Here is a 23,349-nt window from a genome sequence, read left to right as displayed (position 1 = left end):
AATAATTTAAAATTAATAATTGTTAATATTATTTTATTTTAAATGAATTTAAAAATAAATAAAATTTATTTTTTTAAGGTACGAATGAATCAAAATTTTCATTACATATATACAATTCACTATTACCCAATTATGGATAATGTAGGTGGAAAATTTTTATTTAATCTATAATTAATTAATTAGTATTTTGAATTTTAAATTATTTTAAATTTTTTAAAAGTTTATTAAAGAATTTAAAGTATTAATTATGTCTATTATTATTTTTTCAAATTATTTTTAAATATTATTAAACTTATTATTTCATTTTTAAAAATTGTTTCTCCGTAACAATAACTAAATTGGAGTATTAATTTTCAAAAATAATTTTGTTTGTAAATTATAGGTTCAAATAGATTTTTATTATTATTAGAAAAAAAAAAAAAAAGAACTGTCAAAGATGATTTAAAAAAAAATAAAATATAAAAATTATTTTAAACCATGAATATAATATGAAAGGATTAAATAACATTCAAATATTTATTAATTATATTTGAAGTGGGACTTACAATCACTACATCACGTAGTGCCACATTAATTAGAATTTTCAATTACGAATCGTTTAATGATCAACATCAACTTATTTGCAGCCTCCGAGGTAGGAGAAATAGTGAAGAATCCGTGCTGTTGCCCTTCAAATTCAACGTACTCGATCTTCTTTCCCCACTGTTTGAGCCTCTTTGCATAATCCTCAGCCCGGTCTTTCAAAAGATCACTTCCCCCAGCAACCACTAGAATGGGGAGGAGATCCACTGGTTCAAGGCTGGGGCTAAGAGGCCCAAACGGGTTCACCAATGGATTGTCAGTGGTATCACCAATAGGTATAGATAACCTCCAGAACCTGCAATAATTTTATTCATCGTTCAGGATCTCATCATCAATCAGAGCTTAAATAATACTAGGCTAGAGTTGAAGATACCTGTCAATGAGCTCCAGATTCAGAAAGGCGTCTTTAGGTCCCTCAGCCTCCGACTTGGTCCTCACTGTCCCACCAAAAAATGGGGCCAACAGCACATAACCTCTCACCCCAACCGGCGCCAACTCCAACGATCCCAGCTGAACCGCCAAGTGATGGGCGATGTTACCTCCTGCCGAGTCTCCAGAAATGAAAACTCGCCCAAAATCGGCTACCTCGGTTAACCAGGTATCAGGGTTCTCAGCCAAAGCTTGAACTTGGAGCCACTTCACAGCCTTGTACCCATCCTCGATGGCAGCCGGTAGCCGATTCTCAGGAGCGAGTCGATAGTCAGGTGAGATAACAACCGCTTGAAGCTCAGACGCAAGGCGGAAACAGTAGTTTTGGCAGTTGGGCCATGTGCGGGAGCCAATGCAGAAGCCGCCTCCATGTATGTAATAGAATATGGGAAGCTTGGCGGAAGGGGAAGCCGGCTTGTAGAGCCGGAGCTGAAGGTCGTGCTGTGGGTCAAAAAGGACGTCCTTCCACAGGACAGACCCATCATCGTGTACAGGGACGGCGAAGCTAGGCTGAGAGGAGCGGACTATGGAGCCGTCACTGTAAACTCGAAGAACCCCACGACACTCTTCAACCTCGTAGGGAGAAGACATCTCTCTCACCTTGCCCGTGGGAAGATGCTTTTTGATGGGCTTTAAAGAAGGGAAATGAGAAGACAACAAAAACAAGGAAAGAGTTCAAAAAAAAAAAAAAAGGGAACGTGGGAGTAAGGCTTGTCAGATAGTGCTTATACTTATTCTAATACCATTCCGTGTTTCTATTAATATATAAACTTAAATAAACTTTTATTTTAAACCATTGTTGTAGTATATGGTTTATATTGAGTGAAAGACTTATGGAGATAAAGAGAATCTTGTGATACGGTTCAGGGGTATTTTTGGAATTTCATTACTTGAGTATTAGCATAAATACCCTTTTATGTAACCCTAATTTGTGATATAGTAAAAATTTTATTCCCTATTCCCATAAAGGTAGACAATTTGTTAAACCACGTTAAATCTGTGTTTTTTTTTTTCTCTAATTTTTTACTAGAAATCGTTGTACGAAAATCAATAACTATAGTTGATAGTTTTAGATGGGGTTTGATTTTTTAGTTGAATAGACAATGTCAAAATATTTAATTTTTTCTATTCGTTTAAAAATAATTTATTGATATCAATCAATATAACTAAATTGAACTTATTCGTAATAAATTTATTATAATTATATTAATAGATATCAATAAGTTATTTTTAATTAAATAAAAAATATATTTCCAATAAATATAGCATTAATACATTTAGTTCAATCAGACAAGTCTATGCATCATCACGATGCGAGTAGAATTGTGGAAGAGGTTGTGATGGGCGTTAAGAGAAAAAGAAGCAAACGAAGATGGAATCTTATTCATTTCAATTTGGGTGTGCGCTATTATTTTGTGTGGGTTACATAGGACAAATTTAGATGGATGGGGACGGGGATGGAGATGGGATTTGCCACAGCCATAGGATGACCCCTCATTGTATACTAGTATTCTTTCTTTCTTTCTTTCTACGGAGCATGGAGTAGGTGGGTAGGCTGAATAATAAACGACGCAATTGGAAACAATATTGTGATGGGAAACAGCTTATATTGCACCCAAATAATTGAGATGATGAGTGTTCAATTTGTTTGTATTAGAATGAATTCGTCACAAGTAACAGACTCACATGGACCATATCATCCTGCTAGATATATTCTGCCGACACATTTTGTTTTACATGTTAATCCTACCTTAGTTCTTGATATGTATTAGTATTTTAAACCAAAAATCATATATCCCATATAATCTACTCATTTTATTATCCTAACTAAGAGCTGGATTTTAATTCCATTACACCCCACTTGATATCATGACTCTTTTTTATTGTGAAAATTTTGATAGTAATTGATTACTGTATTTTTATGAATCATTCAACAATTTGAATTCTTGTTTCAGCTTAGAATGTAATAGGTAACTATCGCTTTGTAATCTAGTTGTGTCTTATAATTTTTTTTTTTGTCGGTAGTGTATTTGGTAGCGATTCTAAAAAATGTTTATAATATTTTAATACTTAAATGATAAAAAAATTTAAGTGTTAGAAAGTTTAAAAACATTTTCTAAAATTACTATCAAATGGACTTTAGAAATTCGTTTAATAGAAATTCTGAGAAGTGTTTTTAACTTAAAAAGTGTTTTTGATAAAAAGATTAGATATCTAACAAAATTTAAAAACACTTTTTAAAAAATCACTAATGATATTGCAAATTCATTTTCCTATTTTATGGAGAAACATTTGGTAGATGATTTTCCTAAAACCACTTTTAGAGAAAGCATTTTTACTAAAAGCACTTCGAATATAATGATTGTCAAACACACTATAACTTTTTATCGAGAATTTAGTAGGTTTATTAGTTTTTTTTTTTTAGCTTTTAATAACTTTGGAGGAGGGTCCTTCCCCAAATTTCTAGAATAATGAAAAAGCTTGGCAATTTTGTTAATTATAAAGTTTTTCTCTTTCATAAATGTCAATATTTAAACTTAAGGAAGACAATGAGGATTGTGTAATATTACAAAATTTATGTAGCTATGAGTAGAACTAAAATCCTTATTTTGTTCATGCTCTAGATTGAGTTTTAAGAAGGGGGAGACGGGATTTTCAATGTCTGTAGCATATGCTTTATTTATCATACATATGTAGGGAACTAAGAAAGGGTGTCCAAATAGAGTTTTCTTCCCATGAAATAAAAGGGGTAAACTACAACAATTACATAAGCTCTTCAATTTACAATCAAGATGCTTTCATCCAACTAAAGAAGAGAAAGATGAAAGAGTTTCACCTTCAAATTAGTGTAGGAATGGAGAATCTCCATATGGATTGGAATGTGTGGGGGCAGACGTCTTTGGCATTTGATGACTACATATTTCAGATCACATTGATTGTCTCAATCCTCAATAAGCTCTATCTTCTGATGTCTATGCTGTTGAATGACCAAAACTGAACCATCAAAGTCCGCAGAAGCCAAAAGATCCCCAACAGTCCCAAGCTCCGGACACTCTTCCCAGTCGCTCATTCCGATCGTTATAGGACACTGTCCTCGCCCTCCTTTCCCCACTATAAACAAGGAGTACATGTCCCCCATCTCCCTTAGAGCATTCACTGTTTGTTCCCCGTTATCAACGTACTTCTCTACATACCCCACTCGGCCCGATGTCACATACCTAATCAACATTAATTTCAGCATTATAAAGGGTGCCTTTTTGTGGGGATTGACTGAAACACAATGAATTATAATCCTACACGAATGAAAGTTACATTAGGGATTATGGCGAACACTTGTTGTTATTGCTTTGATCATACCTGTTATAGAAGTTTGCTAGGAAGGCATTGTCTTCCTCGTTCTCGTTCTCACGGCCAGGTATGGACATTAAGACCTCATCCCTATATGATGCAATTCTCATTCCCGCATCATGGTCCTTTGATGACTCAGGCAGGAACCTGATGACGGTGAGATTGACCTGAGGATGCATGCCCATACTCCTACCATATGCTAATGCCTCGCGATCATCAGGACCTCCAAAGAACAGAATTGCAACATGTTGAGGTACTTCAAAGCCCAGTCCTTGTGGGGCTCCAACAAGCCAAAATCCTCGGTCGACCAGGATGGCGACAGTGCATGTTGCATGGCGAAGAACCTTTTGGTTGGTGATCCTTACGCCTTCCTTGCCACTCTCCATTTTCCCATCAATTCTCTGGTGCTTGTGGAAAGGGAGGAGTATGATTGAAGCTCGTAAATCCTCAGCACCATTGCACACCTCCTCGTACATTGTTGCAAAGGGTGATACAACTTTGAGCTGACGGGTCATGATTCCTGTCTCAGCGAAGAAGGCATCCACTATGTCATTGATCTCTACCACATCATTCCCCCCATAGTCATCATCATCACTCAGCTCATCATCTTGCAGTTGATTATACATCAAATTGGTTTTGGTCTTCTCAGGAAGTTCGATGAGGTGCATCAAGAAGGGGGAGATGGGCGTGCTTTGAGCCCCATTTGATGATTGGATTATCCTAGCCATGGTGGGTACATGACGAGGGCCATGCACACAGGCCAGGATTCGTAGCTCCCTCTCTGGGTCTTGTCGTTCAAACGGTACATGACAGTAACCAAAAGATTTTGTTTCTCTACTCACTATGAGAGCCACAACTGGCCCCACTATAACTGTGTTAATCATTATTGTAATTAGAAGCAGATTGTTAGCTTTCGCACTCCATTTCTGCAATATTATTCACCCAAAGTGTACCCATGTTACGTTAGACTCTCTTTGTCTTCAAGAACTGAAATTAATCACAGTTGCAAGAATATTTTAATCCCTTATATCAGAAATATTAACTTACATAGTTCTGTACGGCACTGCCGACCAGGACAAGATCTACATTGCCCTTCACGTTCAGTAGGAAGGCAAGAACAACTCCACTTGTCACTGGAATGTTTAGGCTCCGGCAAGCAGCAAGGGTGCCAGTAATCTTGCCACCAATGCTTAACAAGACGATGGCACCAACAATTTCGGCATTTTCTAAACTCTTCAGATGTCCTAGATCTACCTGGAACCCTGTGTAGCCAAAGTAAACTGGAAGTACAAAGGTGTGAATAGAGTAGGATAGTTTGTGCATCAGGGTTCGAGCTGTTTTTCCTTCCCTGGGGTACATCATACCCATCAGAAAGCAACTCACTATGCTGCTATATCCGCTCCATTCAATAAACATTGCTGTTGCTACTACGAGTGACAATACGCAGAAGAATTCGGTGTTCTTTAGGTGCTTCAGGTTTCGGTTCCTTTTGTTTAACCATAAAGATAAATGCTTGTTGAGAATGACAACCACCCCGAGGAGTATGAGGCAAAGGAAACCATTTCGTATCTTTCCCCCTATTTTAGAAGATGCTGCAGAAAAAATGCTCATTAAACACACGAGTAAGGCACAACAAATGTCATTGATCAAGGAAGAAGATATGACAAGTCGGCCCACATCTGAAGTTGCCAGCTTATTGTCAACTGCCAAACGAATTGCGACTGGTGAGGCTGCATTAGTTATAATAATCATCAAGGCAAGGGCAAATAAGAACTTGCTGCCCTTGATTTCCAGTACATCATATAGAAACAAGGAGACAGCAGCACCAAACACACTACATGTTATGGCACCCCCAAGCGCAACAGTGCCTACTCGTCGCATGTTGCGCATGGCATAAGGAAGGTCCAGTTGGAGGCCAATCAGGAACATAAAAAATATACGGCTAAATAATCCCAAAATTTGATAGTAATCCTCGGAAGAACTATGAAATGTCTTCTTTACAACGCCTATTTTTGACAACGCTGAGGGACCTATCACCACCCCCGCCTGTCATGACAATATTAATTATGATCAATTTTCCGTCAAGCCAAACAGTCTAGGTAACATATTGAAACTACAGAAGACAATTTTTTTTTTCCTGGGTCATTTTAATGAATGAATATTTTGTAACAAATGAAGGTGTTTAGGTAACATACTTACGAGAATCTGAGCGATGGGTCCGGGTTGACCGAGAGGCTTCAAGACAAGGTGAAAGAAGTGAGAGAGGACAAGAACGCAGGAGACCTGTATGCCCATTGTAAACAGTGGGTTAATTAAGTCCGCATTGCAGGCTATCCTCTGTGTTGCTTCCATTGTTGCAGTAAAACAACAAGATTAATAGAGAAGACGATGCAATATCTAAGAAAGTCTAATTTGTATTATGGAAAGAAGATTTTATGGAAGCGGGGTGGGATACAGGGGTGGTGAGAGAGGGCTTAGAAGGAGAAAGGTAGGTATTGTCTCCCACCCTCTCCTCTCTTCTGCTATGTAGAAACCTCTCTCCGGGTATTGAGTTTTGCCCTCTATGTGGAAACCACTCTCTGAGTTTTCAGTTTTGTTTTCAGAATGATAACCAGGAAGGAGGAAGAGAGAAGAGAGAGGAGAGAGAAAATGCGAGATTGAAGGTGGTAGGGAGTTTTTCCTATACGGATGGTGATGGTGGACCATTCTTCACGGAGGAGTTGCACTCTAACCACCCCATTTCCCGTTATTTTCTTCTGTGGAAAGGTAATATTTATCATTCACAATACAATCCAATTTATGTTTAAAATAGATTTACAAAATTAATGTGTAAAACTTTTCAACAAAAATTATCATACAAGGTTGTGATATTTGAAAGAAGAGGGTGCTAACGGGATTTAGGAGGCGTAAGAAGAAATTGACACTGCGCAAATTCTTTGAAAAACAAAAATCATATTTCAACTCTTCAAGTTTTATTATAGGAGTTATCAATTTTTACCACATCCCAATGAAATATGCCACGAATATGTATGGGCTAATTAGATGATGTTATGTACACCTTTCTCCATCAATAAGTTGCAAAACATCATATTTGTTGTAGTGTGTCTTCCTCCATCAATAACAGGTGTATATATATACATTTGTTAGATGTTACCCCTCATATAGACATGATTATGCTTTTTTCAGCGTTTCAACTAGTAAATATTTCAACCTTCATATTCAAATATCGTATCTTAACTTTTTCAATGTAGTCGATGGTAACACTTTTATGATTAGGTTTGTTTGATTATCACATGACTAGATTTGTTGAACATCAATTTAACCATTTTCTTGGAGTTTATGAGTATAAAATAATTAATCTGGGGAATATATGTTTACTTCTATCATCTTTTATAAATCCTCATTTAATTTGTACAATATAAATAACATTATCTTCATATAACTTGATAGCATTACCTTTAATGGAGGATATTCTGCATGATTCTTGGATGCGTTGGATTATTAACCTTAATCTTATACATTCATGACTTACTTCATGATTTGGGAGTATTTCTAAATGATTTGAAGAGGTGACCACTAGGATGCTTAATTGATATTTAAGATATCGTAGTACATATTTAACTTTATTCTAATGTCTTTGATCAGTTGGTGCAAAATAAAAACTTAGAAGCAAGTTAACAAAGAATGAAATATTTGATCGTGTATAATTTGCAAGATGAATCAATATACCGATAGTACTGAGATATGGTATTTCTGGACCAACTAGTTATTCGTTATCTTCTTTAGGATGAAGGGATCTTTTTTCACTTCAAGTGAATGAATTACCATCGAAGAACTTAATGGATGTGATTTGTCTATATGAAAGTGCTTTAAGACTTTCTCTCTATATGTTAACTAATAAACTAATATTTAATTTGAAAAATAATCGATCCAAAGGTCGAGACAAAACTTTGTTTTTGAAGATCTTTTATTTCAAATTCCCCTTTTTAGATAGTTAGTTATTCTTATGATCTCTTTAAGAGTTCCAACAAAACTCAAATCTTCCACATATATTATAACAATTGAGAAATCTAATTGTTGATGTCTTAGTTAATATGTGTGGGTAAATAATCTTTTACTTAACAAATATTCATTGAGGTGATTGTACCACATGCAGTAGATTGCTTAAGTTGTACAAGGATTTGTGTAGCTTATAAATACATGCTACCAAGTTTCGAATTATGTGCCTAAGGCATCTTACATCCTTCATAAATTTATTTGTTTCATTCTTGTGCATAGGGGTATTTTGGTAATTACGTAAGGTTGCACAAGGGATAATGAATAAGGTCTTTGGATTGGGCTAATTCAATAATTAGATGCTTCTATGTGGTTAATTAATAAATTAAGACCCATTTTGGGCTGGATTAAGTGACCCAAACCTTAATGAGCTCAAGTCACTTAAGACCCCTTATGGGTTAGGGTTTCTTAATGACTTTCAATTAGTCGTCTTCCACCTCTAAAGATAAATAGAGAGAGAGCTAAGGTTTTTACCCTTCCAAGTCCACATTTTTTAGTGCCAAGATCGTGGTTCAAGTCATCGGGTAAAAGATCTTGGGTGTATGAGACCTCCAAACTATCCAGACATGTTTTTTACTGCACTGAATTGATTTAAGAACATCTAGATCCATGTATGAGCACTTTTACTCTAGTTTTTTATTTTTATTTTTTATCCTAATATGGTTTTTGAAACAATTATTTTCTACTATGTTAGATTTAGAGATCATTAAGGATAGATGCGCCCATGCACCCTACGAGATCCAGGGCATGGGAACAAAGTAATCCCGGATTCCCAATAAGGAGCGCTGTAAATACCCTCTTAGGGTTAGGGTTTTTAGTTAGTTGTCTTCTACCATGCCAACAACTTATATATTCTTACTAGTCTCCATGAGATGTTTGGTGATAAGTATAGGTCAGTTAGGCAAGTTGCCCTTAAGACTATTAAAAATGCTAAGATGTTAAAAGGAACTCTTGTTAAAGATTATATGATTCATATGGTTGGACTATTTAATGAGATGGAGACCGCTGGAGTTGAGATCAATGGGGAAACCCAAGTAGACATGGTTTTAAAGACCTTGTTGAATTCTTTCAAGCAATTAAAGCTTAATTATTCTATAAATAAGTTAGTGATAAGCTTAACTGAACTGATGAGAGAACTCTAGACAATTGAGGGGATTCTCAAGGACCAGAGAGGCATCCATATGACAGTCAAGGGTTCTTTAAGTTCTTTTTTCCAAAAGAAAAAGAACACTTTGAAGACCACTAAGTAGAAAAGAAATTTCAAGGGCAAAGAGAAGAAGAAGAGTAAGGGACAAGGCAAGAACTTCATCTGTGGAAAGTAAGGACACTAGAAAAGGAAGTGCCCAATTTTCCTAAAGAAACAATTAGGTATGCATCATTCTCTTTTAGTTTAATCATGTTTGGTGGTGGATTCCACTAATTCTTGGTGAATAGATTTTGGGGCCACTTACCATGTTTATAATTCTTTACAACTGTTTCAACTAAGGAGAAACCTGAATTATGGGGACATGTACCTAACATTAGTGTCTAAAGTGAGGATTGTTGTACAAGCCATGGGAGACGTTACCCTTATCTTATAGTTATCTTTTAGAACTAAAAGATTTTCTTTATATCCCCGAGTCTAGGAAGAATTTGATTTCAGTTTTTAGTTTAAGTAAGTTGAATTATTCAGTGTTTTTTTTAACAATATACAAGTTTTTATTAAATTGAATGATTCATTTACATACTTAAGATCATTGATAGATAATCTTTATCATGTATCGTCATTATCTATTTTGCCTAGTAATGAGAATTATCATGTCTCACATAAAAGGAAGGAACTTAGTACTAATCAAGCACAACTTTAACACTTACGAGTTACGCCTAGGCCATATTAATCTAAATATGATCGAAAGACTAGTTAAGTCTGGAATTTTACCATTTTTGATTCCAGAGGATCTTCCAATTTGCAAATCCCGTACAGAAGGTAAGATGACCAAGAGGTCATTTACTACTAAAGGATATAGAGCTAGGAAGTGTTTAGAGTTAGTGCATACTGACATATATGGGCCTTTAATGTCCATGAATGGGGAGAGTATGAGTGTTTCATTGCATTTACAAATTATTAATCCAAGTTCAAATATGCTTATCTAATACATAGGAAGTCTGATGCCTTGGATAAATTCATTTAATTTAAGGTGGAATTAGAAAAACAACTGTGTAAACATATAAATGTGCTTCAATTTGATCAAGTTAGTGAGTATATATCTACTTTGTTTGATTCTTTCCCTTAAAGAGCATGGGATCATATCCTAGTTGAGTGCACCTGAAACTCCATAGAAAAATGGAGTAGTAGAAAGAATAAATCGAATATTGATGGACATGATGAGATCTATGATGAGTTTTTCATCACTACAAGTATCCTTTTGAGGATAGCCTTGGATTCTATGGATTACCTTCTCAACCTAGTGTCTTCCAAGTCAATACCTTTAACTCCCACAAAAATGTGGACAATTCGTAAACCCAGTTTGCAACACATTCACATTTAGGGGTGTCCGACACATGTGCTAAAGCTAAATGTAGACAAGTTAGAAGCAAGTTCTATAGTATGTTAATTTATAGGTTATCCAAGAGGAACGATAGGGCATTACTTTTATAGTTAGGTTAACTAGAAGATATTTGTTAATGCAAATGTCATATTTCTAAAATAAAACTAGAGAGCACTTAAAGACATTCCCATATTAGCACAAAAGACTCTAGGTCCAAAGGTTCATATACTTGCCATTCCTGTTAATTCTAGTACACGAGAGCCTCATCATACTGAAGGGTTTTCATATAACTAGATAGGTTCATGTATTTGGGAGAGTCTTTCAAGGTAATTTCAAAGGAACATGAGGTTGATCCCATAGATTATGATGAAGTTATGGGCAGTGATGATGTTATTGATGAGAAAAGCCTGGATCATTCTGTTTCCCAATCCCGGGTCAATATTAGGAATATGCTTGACTATCCTAGGATTTTCTAAATCATATGCACAACAAAGAAAATGAATTTTTAAACTTAAAACAAATTTATAAAATGCTAATGAAAAATGTACCTCAGATTCAGATGTTTCCAAATCGATTCCACACAATGAAGATAAAGAACAAAGTCGTAAAAGTCTTGTAAACCCGGAGTCTTTCCCTTAATGACTCAAACCTTGATCTTGACACACTTCTAGTGAGGTTAGAAGTGAGGATGGAGGTTATGGATTTCTTATCTGAAGGTGGAAGATGACTCTCTAGAAAAAACTATGGAAACTTTTACCCCTAAGGGGGTACTTATAGGATTTCCTACAATGCTTAAGTGACTTGAGCCTAATAAGGGCTTGGGTCACTTAATCCAACCCAAAAATGGGTCCTAATTAATTAATTAATTAATCCAATATGGCCTAGTAATTAATCAATTAGCCCAATCTAGAGATCTTGTTCACTTACCGTTATGCAACCTCACATAATTACCAAAACACCCTTATGCACAAAATTGAACCTAAAACTAATCTAATCCTCATAACCCATGGCAACAAGGTTTATGAGCTTAGAGCAGGGACCACTAAGACCCATAGGAGTATTAGCTTCCTCATAATCCAATTTTGAATTTGATTCAACATCCTACTATAGAGAATCAAATGAATTCTAGTATCTTATGTAAATAATAAGGAGACACTATGTAATCGAGTCGGTGAGCTGCTATCTTATTGCATTTAATCTTCCCATGAAATGGTATATATAGTCTAACGACATGAAAACTATCAACCTTTCATGAGTATCTCCACTATCCTTGAGTTATAGATTCTTGTATTGTGTATTCAACTGACATATTTTAGCTCTCAAAGAGCGTATGTCAAGTTCCATTTAAGGAACTGATATGGTTATAGTTTACATGAACACCTTAGAATCACCTAATGAAACACTATGTCTTAACCCTATGAGATATCATAGTATCTCTATTGAGAATATCTATTGCTATTAGCTTCTATCAATAGTGACCTAATCCATAAGGAATATATGATTAGATTGCGATCTCACCCATAAGTCAAAACCACTACTAACTTTAGCACAAACTCAATATTGAAGCTGCTTGGTGAAGTCATGACTACTTGATAAACTTAAGTCATAACTCACTATAGGTCTTATCTAATGTGTAACTATATGCACTAGTGCACTCACCATAGGAAACTTATCCCGATAACCAAGACCAACCATCCCTCAAATTAGAAAGAGGTGCACTGATTGGAGCCAAAATATGTGCTATAATGGCACATATTCTATATGATTTGTGCACTAAAAGACATTCAAATCACCCAACTTGACCTAAATCAATGCTAAGGCCCTAGCCATGAGTTTAATTTGTACTTTGAAGACTTATCTCAGGTTCAAGGGAATAAAATGGTGCAAGTTGAATCACTTTAGATTTTGAAAGATCAAGAAAGGGCTAAAAGAGAAAATAAGTGAGTCAAGACTCATGGACCGTAAGGAAAGGCAAGACGAGGATATCATGCATTTGGAAGATGAGAAATGAACATTATGGAGTAAGAAAGAAGGCAAGAAAATATGGGAAATGAGTCATGAAGCAAGATTCTGCTGCATGGAAATTTAGAACTCAAAAATATGATGGCATTATATAATCTAAATTTGAGGACAAACTTAGAGAAATTTCTGGAGTCCATTGTATACATACTATATATCGTTTCGAAGCTCGGGAAGTCAAGAGTCCAAACCTTCAAATGGTGTATAAATCGGAGCTGAAATGAAGAAGTTATGGTCATTGGAAGACAATTGCACCAAGTTGGAGGGTCATTTCGAAATGATTTCGAAATTCAACTTATGAATTCGAAATCCACTTCGAAATGACACCAATTTATCAAATTTTTCTCTAGTTTTTTTTTCTTGACCAGAGTTGCTACGTAAAAAGGCTAAGTATTTTAGTACAATAGAGAAGTTCGGTCAAGAAATTGGCACTGCTGTCGAGGATTGGCAATCATCATAACTAGGATATAGTGCATTACTTTGTTTTAGTTCTTTTATATATATATATATTCTATTTTATGCTTAGTTGGGAAAGAGATATTTTAGGTAGACTTTAAAGAACAACTGAGGAATCTCAACCAAATATGGAGGACATTGAAGAATTCAACATCAATAACAACAGGCCATGACCACTTATGTAGGGCCAAAGAACTATGAGAGAGCTTCTAAATCCTCCCAAGTTGAGCACACCATCGTGTTTTATGCTACCTCCAAATCATGATCATGTTACCATTCGGCCTCAAGTGGTGTCTCAACTACCCATTTTTAGGGGGATAGAAAATGAAAATTCATACTCTCATATCAAGGAATTTGAGGACATCATTTCAATTTTTCGAGAAGCCAACACTCCTTTAGAGATCTTTCGCATGAAACTATTCCCCTTGTCATTGAAGGATAAAGCTAAGACTTGGTTAAATAGTCTTAGACCCTATAGTATTAGAAATTAGGGTGATCTACAATCAGTGTTTTTGCATAAATTCTTTCCAACACATAGAACCAGTGCATTGAAAAAGGAGATCTCGAATTTCAAGGCTATGGAGGATGAAATTTTTTTTACATGCTGGGAAAGATTCAAGGAGATTGTTGCAGCATGCCCCCATCACAGATTTGACAACTGGATGCTAGTTTCATATTTCTATGAAGGCATGTCACCACCAATGAAACAACTTCTCGAGACTATGTGTAGAGGAGATTTCATGAATAAAAACCCCGATGAAGCATTTCAATTCCTTGATTATGTTGCCGAGGTATCTAGAAGTTGGGAAGAAACAATTGTTAAGGAACCACCTAGAGATAGAACAATGAACAAGGCAAGAGCTAGTGGAGTGTATACCTTACCAGAGGGTTTAGATGTCTAAGCAAAGTTTGCAACTATTATGAGAAGGTTGGATGATTTGGAAGCCAAGGGAGTTCAAGAGGTACAAATAGTCAATGAGGGGGTAACTCAACTATGCTTGATATGTAAGTCTACGAAACATGGTGTGCAATCTTGTCCCACTTTACCTGTAGTGCAAAAAATGTTTACGGAGCAAGCCAATGCCTTAGGGACATACAAGCAATATTCTCGCAATTCTCCATATTCCAACACTTATAATCCGGGTTGGAGGAATCATCCAAATCTATCATGGAGAAGAGGTAACAATGGCCAGTTTCAATAGCAAGGAAACCAATTTCAGGGTAATCAGACTAATGGGCAGCAAGGTTTTCAATCACAAGGCATGCCATCTCATAATTTTCAACATCAACATCAAATCTCATCATCTAACTCAAGCTTGGAAGATATGATGAGAGAGTTTATACAGAAGCAAGGTAAGCGTAATGAAGATCAAAATAGGATAAATGCTCAAACATCTTAAGAACTAGCAGATATTCGAACCACTTTGAGCCAACTTGCTGTAAGTTTATCTCAAGAGAAAGGAAAATTCCCAACTCAACCACAGAAAAATCCAAGAGGAATAAATGAAGTTTCTGAAGTGCAAAAGGAAGATTGCAATGCAGTTATCACACTCAGAAATGGGAAAGAATATGAAGGGCCCAAGTTACCTGTAAGTGAAGATATTCCTGCTAGAGATGAACCAACTGTGGAGAAAAATGCTAGAAATGAGAAAGAGTATGAAAAATATGAGGAAGTCATTATGAGCAAAGATAAAAGGAGTGTTTCCAATCATTTGCCTTTCTCTTCAGCTATGCAGAGACACAAAGTGAGGGATAAGACTTTAGAGATTTTGGAAGTTTTGAAGCAAGTGAAGATCAACATTCCACTCCTTTATATGATCAAGCAAGTGTCTGTTTATGCAAAGTTCCTCAAAGACTTATGCATTGTGAAGAGAATGATTAAATTAAGCAAGAAAGCATTTCTCATCGAGTAAGTCAGTGCCATCATTGAGAATAAGGCAATGGTGGAGTACAAAGATCTAGGTTATCCTACCATCTCAGTCCAAATTGGAGACTCATACATGGAAAGAGCTTTGTTAGATTTGGGAACTAGTGTAAATTTGCTTCCATATTCAATCTATAAGCAATTAGGATTGGGAGAGCTTAAGGCTACTGCCATTACACTCTCTTTAGCAGACCGTTCGATTAAAGTACCCAAAGGAGTAGTCGAAGATGTTTTGGTACAAGTTGAAAAGTTCTACTACCTAGTGGACTTTGTGGTGTTAGATACAGAACCGTTGAAAAATGGTGTGAATTATGTTCCAATTATTCTTGGGAGACCCTTCCTTGCTACAACCAATGCTCTCATCAACTGTCGGAATGGATTGATGCAGTTATCTTTTGGGAACATGACAGTGGAAATGAATGTCTTCAATTTATGCAAGCAACCAATGAACCATGATGATGTGGAGAATGATGAAGCATGCCTTCTAGAGGCCTTGGTGCAAGAACACACAAAAAAGTTAATGGAAGAAAATATAGATGAATTTTTCTCTACAATCGTTAAAGAAGAATGTGTTCAAGTTGCTACAAAGTGGAAAGAAAAATGCACCATTCAATCTTTGAATAGTGTTGAGAATGATGAAGAAAACATAAAGGAAGAGGTTGAGATTAGCAAACCAGAGTTAAAGCCCCTACCACATGGTTTAAAGTATGTTTATTTAGAGGAAAATGAAGAAAAACCTGTGGTCATTTCAACTGCATTAACTAAAGAGCAAGAAATCAAACTTTTGAAGGTACTTAAAGAGAATAAAAGAGCAATTGGTTGGTCCATTTCAGATTTGAAAAGGATAAACCCCTTGATTTGCATGCATCATATTTATTTGGAAGAGAATGCAAAACCAGTAAGGCAACCACAAAGAAGGCTAAATCCCCTTATGCAAGATGTAGTCAGAAATGAGATACTAAAGCTTTTAGATGTAAGTATTATTTATCCTATCTCTAACAGTAGTTGGGTGAGTCCCACTCAAGTAGTACCTAAGAAAAGTGGGATAACTGTGGTGAAGAATAATGAAGGAGGGCTCATTCCTACAAGGTTGACTACAGGTTGGCGAGTATGCATTGATTTTAGGAAGTTGAATGCAATCACCAAGAAAGATCATTTTACATTACCTTTCTTAGATCAGGTTTTGGAGAGGGTAGTTGGTCATGACTATTATTGCTTCTTGGATGGCTATTCAAGCTATTTTCAAATTGCCATTGCATTGGAGGATCAAGAGAAAACCACATTCACATGCCTATTTGGCACCTATGCTTATAGGCGCATGTCTTTTGGTCTTTGTAATGCACCGGCCACATTTCAAAGGTGTATGCTTAGTATCTTCAGTGACATGGTAGAGAGAATCATGGAAGTTTTCATGGATGATCTGACTGTTTATGGGAAGACCTTTGATGATTGTCTCTTAAATTTGAAAAAAGTTTTGAAAAGGTGCATTGAGAAGGACTTGGTCCTAAATTGGGAGAAGTGTCACTTCATGGCAACCTTAGGGGTAGTACTTGGTCATATCATTTCTAAAAAGGGCATTCAGGTAGAAGTAGTGGCATGCAAGAGCAATGATCACAAAGTGGTGCTCAAATTTTTAAAGAAGAATATTTTCTCTAAGTTTGGCATTCCGAGAGCAATCATTAGTGATGGAGGTTCACACTTTTGTAACAAGCCCTTTTTCACTCTTTTATAGAAATATGGAGTAAGGCATAAAGTGTCCACCCCATATCACCCTAAAAAAAATGGGCAAGCTGAGCTAGCAAATCGAGAGATTAAGAGAATCCTCACCAAAGTAATCAATACTACAAGAAAAAATTGGTCTACCAAGTTAAGTGATGCACTTTGGGCATATAGGACAACCTATAAGACTGTCCTTGGCATGTCACCGTACTGAATTGTTTATGGTAAAGCATGTCATTTTCCTGTAGATTTCGAACATCGTGCATATTGGCCTATAAAGAAGATGAACTTTGATTCGAATCAAGCTGGAGCTAAAAGGAAATATGATCTGAATGAACTTTAGGCATATCGAAATGAGAGTTATGAATGCTTACGTAATGCAAAGGAAAAACACAAATTCTACCATGACAAGCTTATTTTATGAAGGAAGTTCAAGCAAGGTGAAAAAGTGTTGTTGTACAACTCCAAGCTTCACATTTTTCCAGGAAAGCTTAGGTTAAGGTGGAATGGCCCTTATGTGGCAAAGGAAGTCTTCCCGTATGGCACCATGACCATTCGAAATCCGAGGACTGGTAATGAATTCAAAGTTAGTGGTCATTTCATTGAAAGATTTGAGACACGAGAGGATAATCTCCATTTTCTTGATGGGGATATTCAAAAGGGTTGAAGTATTTTCTGAAAATCCAGTAGGTAAAAATTAGATTTAGGTAAAAAAAATTATTCATTTAATTTCTCTTTTATTTTGTTTTATTTTATTTATTTATTTTCCTTTATTTAGTTTTGCATTTTCAATTAGTCATTAGCAATATGGTTAGCATTTTTTTTTATAAAAAAAATTTAGTTGTTTTTAACTTACTAATGAGTTTATAAGTTGTAGCAACTTAGCTTGCAAACATCCGAGTGATTTAGGTAAATACAAACTTCAAGGGAGTGAAAAGATAAGCCTCACAAGTGTTCAAGGTGACAAAGCTCCTACAGTTTATATGAAGTCCTCATAACAAATTTCTCACTCGATGATCTTGAGGTAACATATTCCTTTTTCCTTTCTTTTGACCCATTATCCTACACATTGGGAACAATGTGTAATTTAGATTGAAGGGGGAAGGCCTATTAGCCCTAATTTTTTTTCAAAAGTTTGCATGTTATCTTTGGTTAGTTAATGAGATTCTTGATTTGCCTTGGTAACTCATGATTTATTTTGCATGAGAATGCTTTAAGTAGTATTATTTCTTTAGAATTTGAGAAAAAAAAATACAATTAAAGCAAGAGTATTAGTTCACTTATCTTATCTTTATATACCTTTAAGTGCAAAAATAGTTAGGTTGAATCCTTAGAATACCTTCAATTTTTCTTTGATGGTTATTTTCTATTTAAGACTCAAAGCACACACAAAGCACATGTACCCTTATGGTATCTTGATTAAGATAATTTTTTTTAGCTTAAAAGGAGTTGTTCTTAAGCAATAAAATGAGGAAATGAAAAAAAAAAAATTGAAAACAACTGATTTAAGCTTGAGCAATTATCTGAGGGGGTAATAGCCTTGTGTCTTCAAGCCCTAGTGCCTGAAACCAACTGGTTAGGATTCATCGATATCTTGCTCGTTACATAAGCTAAACTCAGTTTTGAAAAAAATAAAAATAAAAATAAAATAAATAAATGTTTGGGAAATTCAACATTGTTCTACCTTAAGCTAGGATGATACCTGGGGGGTAAGTGGCCTATAAAGGTCCTCAATACCTAGTACCTTGGGTGAAAACTCGAGAGTTGCCGGTGGATCCCTATTAAGCCATATAGAAGGAGATTTCCTAAACTAAGAAAGGAAAATTAAAATAAATTTTCCTCCCTCTTTAACTTAAAGAATGATGAAATTTGAGTTTAAGAAAAGTCTTAAGAAAAATACTATGAGGGGACACCAAAATTAAGCACATGAGGTTTAGGTGGAAAGAACCAATCAAGGGAAAATCAAGAGACACTAAGGGGAATGCTAAACATGGATGCACATTTATGTATACGAAGATAAGGTGAGAAAACTAAGAAACTGCATATCTTGTGTCATCTTGCTCAATTCTAAGAAATTTGACTACTTGGGTATTTTGCGTGTGAAATATGTTATGTTGAGTTAATATGGTTTCATGAATCTCATTACATATTTTTCATTCTTTTTTACTCTTTTCATTTGCTAGGGACTAGCAAAGTTTAGGTTGATGGGGATGATTAGAGCCAAAATATGTGCTCTAATGGCACATATTCTATATGATTTGTGCACCCAAAGACATTCAAATCACCCAACTTGACCTAAATCAATGCTAAGGCCCTAGACATGAGTTTAATTTGTACTTTGGAGACTTATCTCAAGTTCAAGGGAATAAAATGGTGCAAGTTGAATCACTTTAGATTCTAAAATATCAAGAAAGGGCTAAAAGAGGAAATAAGTGAGTCAAGACTCATGGACCGTAAGGAAAGGTGAGATGAGGATATCATGCATTTGGAAGATGAGAAATGACCATTATGGAGTAAGAAAGAAGGTAAGAAAACATGGGAAATGAGGCATGAAGCAAGATTCAACTGCATGAAAATTTAGAACTCAAAAATCGGATGGCATTATATACTCTAACTTTGAAGACAACTTTAGAGTACTTCCTGGAGTCTTTTGTATACATACTATATATCATTTCGAAGCTTGGGAAGTCAGAAGTCCAACGCTTCAAACAATGTGCAAATCGGAGCTGAAATGAAGAAGTTATGGCCATTGGAAGACAACTGCACCAAGTTGGAGGGTCATTTCGAAATGATTTCGAAATTCAACTTATGAATTCGAAATCCACTTCAAAATGACACCAATTTCGAATTCACCCACTGCCACTTTGATGTTTCACCTCCTCTACCTTGGGAATTGCATCTATTCAACTTATGAATTCGAAATCTACTTCGAAATGACACCAATTTCGAATTCACCCACTGCCACTTTGATGTTTCGCCTCCTCTACCTCGGGAATTGCATCTAGGACACTTCATCTGCCCTAAGTGGAACCCACACGACTAGAAATCATCATTTTATTATTTTTTAATCATTTTTAGGAAATTATTTTGTAATAAGTGGCCAATGAGAGTGTGCCACATGTTAGGTAATTGATGGTATTATATAAACTCTCTCAATTCTAGGTTTAAGGGATCTTGGATCTTTTTCCAGAGAGTTTGACATTGAAGGTGGAAGAAGACGAGAACTTTGGTTTGTTTTCTTTTTTTTTTCTTTATTAAAGATATTGTTTTTAGTTTCTTTTGATTCAAATTATGGATTTTTACCCTATTATGGATTATGAATGTGACATCACCCCCATGAGAGGCTAAGAGCCAACTTGGGGCTTGAAGCATGAAAACCTAAGGGCTTGGACACCTATAGTGGGTAAATTATTATAACAATGAGATTAATTATTGGTTAGGTGACAATTTATCAAATTTTTTTATCCTATCCTTATGAGTTAGTTTAGGGAATGATACGATAGGTTATTACCTGATACTAGTGATTCTTGGTAATTCTTTATCATTAGTTATCCTTGTCTTCCCTATCGTTATTTTCCCAAAAAAAAAAACTATAAAGAGTAGGAAGGGTTAAAAAGCCAAATCTTAAACTAGTAATCAATCTCATTCATTTGATGGTTTTAGGAATCTGTTTTAAAAAGGAAAAATTAGGTTTTGGATGCAATTTTGAGTTATAGAACTCAACTTGATCGTGAACGGCCAAGGATCCTAAAACCCTAAGATCATATTACTTAAAAGACCCTTGTTTTCTCTAATTTCTATACCCTAGGTTGGATTGTGGAAAACCCCAAACTTGAATCAATTGAATTTAAAATCAATATTCATTTTTTTTTATTAATTTAATTTCCTTTACTTAGTTTCACATTATTCACATATTGTTTTTCACTTTAGGATTTAAACAAAAGAAATTCATTTATTATAGTATTGACAATTTTCATAAGCCAGTCCTTGAGGACGATACCCGGAATACTACAAAAGTCGTAGTAACTCTTTCTCTAGTTTTTTTTTTCTTGACCAGAGTTGCTACGTAAAAAGGCTAAGTATTTTGGTACAATAGAGAAGTTCGGTCATGCACTACAACCTTTAATGGGTTACCTAAACCCATGAATCGATTGTGAATAAGTCATCTACTTTCAAGGAACCCGTGATTTGAATCTTCCGTGTAACCCCTAAAGCACCCAAGTCACATACAATGCAAAAGATGGTGGTCAAAGTGTTTGCAAGGTATAATGCATGGAAATAGGATAAATAAAAGTGAATTGGAGCTTTATGAAAATAAATAATAAAAATATGCATGTTAATTATATTATGTCATGATTTTAAGAGTTCTATCATAACAGTTATTCTATGGTAAGGAGCTATAAAGGCAGAGTGTGAATCTATGTATTCTAACAGAGTTTGGGATCTTGTAGAAGTGCACTTGAATGGAAAAAATCCATAGGGTGAAAATGGGTCTATAAGAGGAAAAAAAAAGGTATATGGAAAGGTTGAGACGTATAAGGCTAGGCTAGTAGTGAAAGGTTATAGTCAGAAACCTTATTTTCCCTATAAGAAAACCTTTTCACAGATAGCCATGCTTAAATCCATCAAAATACTCATATCCATTACAACACATTTTAATTATGATATATGGCAAATGGATGTCAAGACAACATTCTCAAACAATGATTTTGAAAAAGGCATCTATATGATCCAACCTAATAGTTTCATAGCAAAGGGCGAAAAATACCTTATATGCAAGTTGTAGAAATCCATTTATGGATTAAAGCAAGCATCTCACTTATGGAATACATGTTTTGATTAGACTATCAAGACTCTTGTTGATCAAAACAAGGATGAGCCTTGTATGTACAAGAAAACATAGTGGAACATAGTGGTGTTTAGTCTTGTATGTTGATGAGATTCTACTCATTGAGAATAATGTAGGGTTATTATCATCAATCAAGATTTGGTTATCTACTTAATTGCAAATGAAAGATCTAGGTGAGACGAAATATATTCTTGGGATTAATTAAGGTTTTTTGGGATTATAAGATTAATAAGAAGATTGTGTTGTCTCAAACCACCTATTTTGGTAGGCTTTTGATCAAATATGATGTAGAACTAAAAGAAAGGCTTGCTACCCTTCAAGTATTCTCAAGATTAGAGTCCTAAGACCATTGAGGAGAAAGATCTCATGAAGGCAGTACCTTATGCTTCAATAGTGAGTAGTCTTATGCATGCAATGTTATGTACTAGACTAGACATTTGCTTTGTTGTAGGAATAGTGAGTAGATATCAATCTAATCCAAGCATGAAGTATTGGACGGTGGTCAAGCATATACTCTAGTATCTTTGGAGAACGAATATTATATGTTGGTGTATATTATGATGAGTTATTAACCCTTGGGTACATGGATTCGGACTTCAGTATGATAAAGACTCTCGCAAGTCTATCTTTGGGTTTGCGTTCACTTTAGGTAGTGAGGTTGTCAGTTGGAGAAATGTGAAGAAATCTTATATTACTAACTCCACTATGGACTCCGAGTATGTTGTTGCTTTTGAAGTAGTAAATGAAATCATTTGGCTTCAAAAGTTCTTATTGAGACTTGGGATAGTTTCCTTAGTTGTATCATCCCTAGTACTGTTTTGTGATAACAGTAGGGTAGTTGCATAGTCTAAAGAACCAAGAAATCGCCGGAAGAGTAAACACATAGAGAGGAAGTACCACATGCTACGTGAAATAGTAATGAGAGGAGATATCATTGTGAAGAAGATAGCTTTTACAGAAAACCTGATGGATCCCTTCACAAAGACTTTATCTATTAAAGTCTTTGATGGTCATAGGGATACCTTAGGTGTTAGATATGTTCATAGCATATTTTAAGGATAGTGGGAGTTTGTTAAGATAGAACCCCTAGAGAGCATGATATGAAGTAATATATTGAGATTCATTTATAAATTTATTTTTTTATTTATATTTCTTATGATTTCTCTTTGTTATCCCATATACATTAATTGGTTATCTGAGCATACATGTCCATATCACTTGCATTGTACATGACTTGGTGCATTAAGAGTTGCATAGAGGATACCAATTATGGGTTATTTGCAAGATAATAAGTTGTTCATAATCAATTCATGGATTTGGGCAATCCAATAGAGATTGTAGTGCACTACCTCCTAATTGGAGGGATGACATGTCTTGGCAATCGGGATGGGTTTCCCATGGTAAGTGTACTAGTGTATATGGTTACACATTGGATAGGA

General features: G+C 35.4%; 2 protein-coding genes across 3 annotated transcripts; both read right to left on the bottom strand.

Annotated features, from left to right (window-relative positions):
* Positions 1–497: 497 nt before the first annotated feature.
* Positions 498–1,629, bottom strand: LOC117916658 (probable carboxylesterase 15). The gene is made up of 2 exons (XM_034832797.1): positions 956–1,629; positions 498–877 (listed from the first exon to the last, which is right to left on the bottom strand). Exons 1-2 carry the CDS (start codon positions 1,600–1,602, stop codon positions 571–573), a joined length of 954 nt encoding a protein of 317 aa, XP_034688688.1. The 5' UTR covers positions 1,603–1,629; the 3' UTR covers positions 498–570.
* Positions 1,630–3,635: 2,006 nt separating this feature from the next.
* LOC117916018 (cation/H(+) antiporter 1-like) lies at positions 3,636–6,926 on the bottom strand. Of its 2 annotated transcripts, none has more exons than XM_034831818.1 (4): positions 6,559–6,926; positions 5,407–6,405; positions 4,369–5,285; positions 3,636–4,229 (listed from the first exon to the last, which is right to left on the bottom strand). In XM_034831818.1, exons 1-4 carry the CDS (start codon positions 6,709–6,711, stop codon positions 3,953–3,955), a joined length of 2,346 nt encoding a protein of 781 aa, XP_034687709.1. In that variant the 5' UTR covers positions 6,712–6,926; the 3' UTR covers positions 3,636–3,952. The 2 variants fall into 2 exon arrangements, with proteins under 2 accessions (XP_034687709.1, XP_034687710.1); XM_034831819.1 differs by having other exon boundaries at positions 6,555–6,637.
* Positions 6,927–23,349: the final 16,423 nt, after the last annotated feature.

The sequence above is a fragment of the Vitis riparia genome, chromosome 6 (assembly GCF_004353265.1).
Source record: "Vitis riparia cultivar Riparia Gloire de Montpellier isolate 1030 chromosome 6, EGFV_Vit.rip_1.0, whole genome shotgun sequence".
Lineage (NCBI taxonomy): Eukaryota > Viridiplantae > Streptophyta > Magnoliopsida > Vitales > Vitaceae > Vitis > Vitis riparia.
This window is presented reverse-complemented; position numbering and strand designations above follow the sequence as displayed.

Bases quoted from the DNA above. Each gene is read 5' to 3' on its own strand.
- LOC117916658 (XM_034832797.1), bottom strand. From the start codon at position 1,602: ATGTCTTCTCCCTACGAGGTTGAAGAGTGTCGTGGGGTTCTTCGAGTT. The intron at 878-955 runs GTATCTTCAACT...AAATTATTGCAG, and splicing joins AATCTGGAGCTCATTGACAG to GTTCTGGAGGTTATCTATAC.
- LOC117916018 (XM_034831818.1), bottom strand. From the start codon at position 6,711: ATGGAAGCAACACAGAGGATAGCCTGCAATGCGGACTTAATTAACCCA. The intron at 6,406-6,558 runs GTAAGTATGTTA...TTGTCATGACAG, and splicing joins GACCCATCGCTCAGATTCTC to GCGGGGGTGGTGATAGGTCC. The intron at 4,230-4,368 runs GTATGATCAAAG...AATGTTGATTAG, and splicing joins CTAGCAAACTTCTATAACAG to GTATGTGACATCGGGCCGAG.